This window comes from Trachemys scripta, chromosome 6, assembly GCF_013100865.1.
Source record: "Trachemys scripta elegans isolate TJP31775 chromosome 6, CAS_Tse_1.0, whole genome shotgun sequence".
Taxonomy (NCBI): Eukaryota; Metazoa; Chordata; order Testudines; family Emydidae; genus Trachemys; species Trachemys scripta.
In genome coordinates this window covers 19,421,616-19,428,307 of record NC_048303.1, presented here as the reverse complement: position 1 = coordinate 19,428,307, position 6,692 = coordinate 19,421,616, and the positions used below count along the sequence as shown (strand labels likewise).

Sequence of the window (6,692 nt, the reverse complement as noted above, 5' to 3'; positions counted from 1 at the left end):
GCTCCCCCACAATTCTACGGCAGCCTCCAAGCTGAAATATATTCCTCAGAAGATACAAGAGTGGATAAGGTGGTGGTTTAGGGCACTGGGGATTTACTGTCTGCATCTCTGATGTCACCCCCCTCTCTCCCTCCCTAGCCAACATTCCTTTCCCCCCACACCTCCCAATGTTTTAAGTCCCACAAGACTTTTTGGGAACATTTGCTTAGCCTCATGCAATCAGGCTACAATTAGAAGGAGGCCTGGAAAGTAATTGGGCTAAACAAGACTTAAAAAATAAGCACCTTGTGCTGTATGCCATGCAGAAGGTTCCTGGGTTCAAACTAGGTCAACTATGAACCAAATCTGAACCAACCATGGTAGATGTGGACATCTAACACACCAATGGAACCGCAAGGACTCCCCATCATGCAAGTGTGGCTCCCCACAACAGCCCATCCAACATATCACCATCTACTGTCCAATTTGTAAATATGAAGCAGGCATTACGGCAACAAATTCTGCTGCTCCTAGTGTAGCCATTTGGCTCAATCAACCTCAGGTGAAATCATAGTTGCTGTGTTACACCAGCCAAAGAAAAGAAGAAGACTGCAAACTACTTCCTCAGAACCCTCTTTTGTACTCAGCTCCTGGGCTTTATACAGGCCCCTCCTGTTCCTGTCCAGCTGAGCTTCCTCTCATTAGGCCGTGCTCCTCCTCCAGGTGCAACCTAGGCAGTTAATTGGCCTACCTGACCACCTTAACCCCTTCAGGCCTTGTGTGGGGCGGACACAAGAGCAGATCTGTTGGAGTTTGATTGGAAGGTATTTTATCTGTAGGACTCCACAAGTGCACATGATACTTAAATAAAAAATCAGACAGAGCCCCTACCCCAAGGAGCCTACTGTCAAACTCAGACACATCTGATATCCATCAAAGTATATTACACATTTATATTTTATAGACACATAGATGTAAGTGTGTCTACATGTGTGCCATACACATATCACAGGTATCAGTGTAGTCCCAACATGGACATGACAGAACAGAGTAGAAGAAATACATCTCATTAACAAATAGCCCATTTGGAAATGTCAGGTAAGGCATGGGATTCCTTCCAGTTCCTGGGAATGCTGATACACAGTTCCTGTCCTAGCTGAGCATGGTTTTCAGATATCAGAGGGGTAGCTGTGTTAGTCTGAATCTGTAAAAAGCAACAGAGAGTCCTGTGGCACCTTTGAGACTAACAGAAGTATTGGGAGCATAAGCTTTCGTGGGTAAGAACCTCACTTCTTCAGATGCAAGATGCATGGTTTTCAGAGGCATCATTAGATGCAGGCACAGAGCTTTTGAAAGTCTGCAGAGATCAATAAAGTACAACATGAAGCAGAATGAAACAAATCAACTACAGTGCTGGCTCTCTATGTTGACAAGTTTAATTGGCATATTTTGGGGTGGAGGTAAGAATTTGATCAACTGTTGTAGCAGTTATTAGTGTGTTCCTCAGCTTCCTCCAGGTGTGACATTTCAAATGAGTGAATGTCGTATTACAAACGTCAGAAATAATCAATTTAAATGTATGGCATTTTATTTACTAGTGTCTCAGGGGAGATTTGGTGTCATAACACACTTGGTACTAATCTTATAAACATGTAGGACAACACTGCAGTTTCACTGAAGGCTTCAGTGAAAAGAGTGCATTTGACTTAGTTAGGGCATCTGGAATTCTGGGTCATTTAAGGACAAAATTATACAGCATCAGATAGGTCAATTAAGTGGCACTTTCAGTTTGGCAAGGCCTAGTTACAAGAGCTCCAGAATATGCATTGATCAAAATAAAGCTGTATGTTATGGAGGATTGCAAAGATCATAGGAGGAAGATATTATGCTAGGGTTCCAAGTGGAAACTGGATTCTGAAGGCGTAGTCAGTTTGTGTTCCACTCTCACATACTGGTGTCGGAGAAAAACACAGTTCTCACTCTTTTTTTGGGTGCAGCAAAGTCAGGGCTGAGGGAGAATGCTTAGACTGTCCCCCTCTGGTATGGAGACACATAACCATATTTTAGCCAGGTTGAAATTTGGAAAGGCGTTCAGTGTTGCGTATTATTAATTAGAGATGGACAAACCAGTTCAGAAAACAACCAGAACTCCAGTCCCTTAATCCTTTGTCCACATTTAGAAGTGAACCAAACCTTTTATTCAGTTCTAAATATTTCTGTCCCACTCTCTCTCTCTCTCTCCACATATTTCACCAGCCACTTCTGGCTCTGACTGAAGCTAAGAATTCTGGAAATATCAGAAGAAATGTTTGACCTGTGTAAATCCGTCTCCAGTTTTGCAGACTCAAGTGATTCAGATCAATGGGCAAAGATTCCCAAAGCTACAGTAAGTTAATTAACTCCAGTCTCCAAACCATTCCAGGTTTGGGTATCATGGCTACATAGACATACGTTTATTGTAACTAAGCTATCCAAACACTATGATCTGCATTCTTCCTTCACATACACCAGCATAACTCCTTTGGCTTCAGTGAAATTACTTGTGATTTACACCAGTTTTGGGGAGCACAGAATCAGGCCCGCTAGTTTATAATTGAACTGACTCAAACAGATTCTTCTTCTCCTAGGATTTAGGGCAAAGCAAAGCCAGGTGAAAGATAAGACCCTATGGCTGCTTGTCCTGCAAGTCAGCTAGAGACACAGTGGACCCAAACCTGGGCTAAACCTGATGTAGCTCAGCTATCGCAATGCTATGGCTCTGTGTCTACACTGCACACCACTGGCAGCAGTGTGTACACCTACACACCACCGTGAAAAGCAGGCTGCGTCCACATTGCAGCCTATAGCTACGTGTCAATGAAAGGCTCTGGCAGGGCAGAGACAGTGGGGAAAGGCTCCAGCAGTGGGGAGGCAACGGGACATTGCATTGCTAAAAATAGTAGCGCAGACTTGGGAGTGTGGGGGTGAGTAGAAAGCAGTGTAGGGTAGATTACCACTGGGGTCAGGAGAGTCTTTACCCCCCCACACACACACACTTAATCAGGGCCTCGCTATCTACACTGCTATTTATACCCATTATAGGGGCCATGCAGTCAATGTACTTTACATGCCAACATCAGGAGTGTGCGGGATTGATGCGCCCTACATTGCTATCCCCACTGGCCCCAGTGCAGAAGGCATATTCAAAGGGAAGAGAGCAGAGCCTTGGTGTGGAGGGGTCACTCAGTGACACCACCCTCATAGCCAAGTATGGTGCAGTAACTTCTTCAACTCTGGCACCCCCTCTAGGCCTGTGGTGGTTTGCCCTGTCTCATAACTCAGCCTCCAGCTATGATAGTCTTGCAGGATAAGTCAGAGTCCAACCAACAAAGACTAATGCCATTATGCAAGTTCTTCATCCCCATCCTGAGCTCAATAGTCCTTGCCCTCTTGTGTCAGGAGGGCTTTTACACCCCCCTTTCCCTGGTGGCAGGTAGGGAAATTGTGATATATTGTGATGTTCGGTTGGTCTTTGCTTTTTGGACTCCCCCGCCCACCAGTGTTGCCCATGCACCCATATTTATTGGGTAAGGTGATTTTGGCTCCCGCTGCAGGAGCTCTCACCCCCACATCTGCCCAGCAATTCATTCTGCCCTCCATCCTCATCAGTTCATCCCCACCTCCCCCAAGTCTCACCTCTGCTCCTCCTGGGGTCCTTCATCACCCTTTGGCAGGCCTGGGGGGACTGCAGCCCCCTTTCCAGGCTGAGGGCTCCAGAGGCTCTTCGTCCCCACTCCCTTCTCCCAGGCTGGGTACTGCAGGAAGGGTGAGGGGACGAAGAGAGGTGCTTCCCATTCCCACTGCTCCATAGGGGGGAAGAAGGAGATGCTAGTTTTTTTCTGAATGGCTCTGGATTGCAAAGGGGAAGGGGAGAGGGAGAGAGCTCTGCCTGCTTCAGCTGTGATTGGTTATTCTGCTCCAGGAGGCAGGCAAGTGGGGCAGGCAGCCAATCAGAGGGTTCAAATTTGCTAACGGGCCGGAGCTTCTCATATCACTCAGGAGACTGGCTCTGGCCCAGCCAATACCATGCCACCTGGGTGAAAATCTCCAGAGTTGGCAACTGTCTTTCACAGAGCCGGTCACCCCAGGGCTTTGTTGTTGGGGGTTCCGGCTTCTTGAGCTGCTTCTCACCCAGTGTGCAGTCCTCCCCTGCCACAGTCGCTGCCCCCAGCTGCCAGGGCCCCAGCCTCTTCTCCCAACTGTTTGCTGCAGCTGGGGAGGTAGCTACTCTGTCTTTTAACCCGTTAAAGGCTGTGACAGAGTGGGGCTTATCCACCCCATCACACCTGGCAATTCTTAGCTGCTGGAATGGGTCCTTGGGTCCCCTGTTTGCAAGGCATATTAGTTATATTATAATCATCATCAGAGAGCCTAGGAGTCCCAGTTAAGGAGCTGGACCCCTCTGTGAAAGGTGCTGTACAAACACAGTTCCTGCCCCCAAAGAACTTACAAGAGAAATGCCAGTGTAATTTATGCAGGAGTGTGGACCAGCTAGCTGGCCCCAGGACTGAGGAACATGATAGCCTTGAAGCAACCTTGGTCCCCTTGTTCCTCCCAGGTCCTGCACTGAGCACTGCTCAGACAGGCTGGAGGATGTAGCCCATAATATTTAGACTCTTTGTCATTGAACAAAAGGTTATGAAAAGGTTAAAAATATAGATTAAGAATGGATTTTTCAGCAGAAGATAAATTTCCTGGCAAACCGTGTGATGGCCGAGGTGCGTGACGTTACATACTATGGTCACTGCACAACAATCTCTCCCACATGGGCATAAAATGTGGCCTGCCTGAATCATGAGACTTTAATCAATATGTTAAAGGAGAAACTATCTGGTTTTACAGAAGCCACGGAGATTAAATCGCTCCCCCAGAGCAACGTCTTTCAGGATACTAGCTAGATAATTTGGACAGGCAAAACCGGAAGATTCCTGACTAGTAAACAAACCTCAAACATAGACAAACAGTGGTGCTTTAAAAAATATGGACACAAGACAGATGCTTAAAAAAGTAAAAACCTAGGAGGGTGATGAATGAGTCTCTTTGCATGTATCTATAGAGCCCTGCAAATCTGTGGACCATGTTTGTGGATTGCAGATCAGATGAGAATATAAATTGTGTATATGCGCAGGGCTCTCTTCTTCTAAACGTGGCTAGAAGAAATCACTATTTAATCCTCATGTCGGGTGTTTTAACATGCTGCTACTGTTACTATCACAGGGAAAATAATGCAGCAGCTGAATAAATCAAACAAGTCAACATTCCACACACAAAGGTATTTTAATAAATTTACTCCAGAACATAGTCTACAACTCTATAACATACACAGGAAGGGTGGGAGATATTCACAATAAGCATGTGCTTGTACCTGTTGAAGTGAAGCTGAATTATTTCATCGCATTTGCAAACACCAAATGCATGCTGGACTATCTACATTTAAGATGTATTTCCATGCTTCCAGGTTTCCATACAGCTAACATTAGAGTGGAGATTTGTGCATACCATTATGACGACACGTCCTTTGAGCCAAGGAAATAATCCAGGCCAGTCACCCCAAAGACACCAGCAGCTTTCAGGGACCAGGGTCTGACTGCCGCTCACTACTACTGGGTCTGGCAGAGAACTGGACTGGACTAAATGGAGAAGTAAACAAACAGCTTGAGGTAACAATAATTTAGCTGTGTTTGCATAGAAAGTCTGTACAAACAAACTGTGGGAACAGAGGTTTCTTTGTTTGTTGATGGAGGTAGATAAACATCAGTAGTTTCAGCTTGCTACTTGCCTAGCCACGATCACCTAATAATATTTCACTGGCATCATGGTAAAGGTCAAGCTTAAGGCGGGATCTGATCTGATAGGTTAGGACAATGGCCTTACATATATTTTCAGAGCACCATTCCACCTTTGTTTTCCTTTTTTACAACAAGGCCTTCCTGTGAAATTGACATGTAAGAGACTGCTTTAATCCTTCAAATGGCTTCTCAACCAGCACGGTCAATGCCAACCCGGTGATGAACGTCATCAGACAGTGTCCGAAAAACAGGTAGAGCTACAGGGAAAAACACAGGATTGGTTAGAAGGGTTTCATATGTGGGTTCAAAACTTTAATTTTCCCTTTGTTTTTTATGCAGATTATCAGTTCATTGGAGCCAGGGGATGCATTAAGTCGGCAATAAAATATCAACTGTGTTCAGCATGTACCTTAATCACTATAAAACTGAAGAACAAAATACCTAGAGCAGGGGTGGCCAAACGTACTTATCCTCTGAACCGCATACAACAGTCTTCAGAAGTTTGAGTACTGGGGTGTGTCTGCTGGGCCTCAGGGCTTCAGCCCCGTGGGGAGAGGGGTCTCGAAGCCCCGAGGCCCACCACCCTGCTGCAGGGCAGAAGCCATGAGATCTCTCCTCCTCCCTCCCTCCCCCCCAGTCTGGTAGGTGGAGAATGGGGGAGGGGCTCCACGAGCCACATTTTAACTGTAAAAGCACCGCCGTTTGGCCACCCTTAGGCTACAGCAATGCAGGAAAACACATTGGGCCTGATTCTTCTCTCACACCTTTGTAATTCACATGTAACACCTTTGAAGTGAATGCTATTTCACCAGGTTCATACTGGCATAAGAAGAAAACAAGCCTTATCTATGAACCAAATGATAATAGTTCTTATGTGCTGTCATG

General features: G+C 45.9%; 1 protein-coding gene across 1 annotated transcript in view; it reads right to left on the bottom strand.

The window, feature by feature from the left end:
- Window positions 1-5,932: 5,932 nt before the first annotated feature.
- Window positions 5,933-6,692, bottom strand: part of LOC117879093 (O-acyltransferase like protein) — a 33,940-nt gene continuing 33,180 nt past the window's right edge. Inside the window, exon 15 of the mRNA XM_034774047.1 lies at window positions 5,933-6,064. Coding sequence (XP_034629938.1) covers window positions 5,933-6,064 — 132 coding nt within the window. The remainder of the gene's footprint in view (window positions 6,065-6,692) is intronic.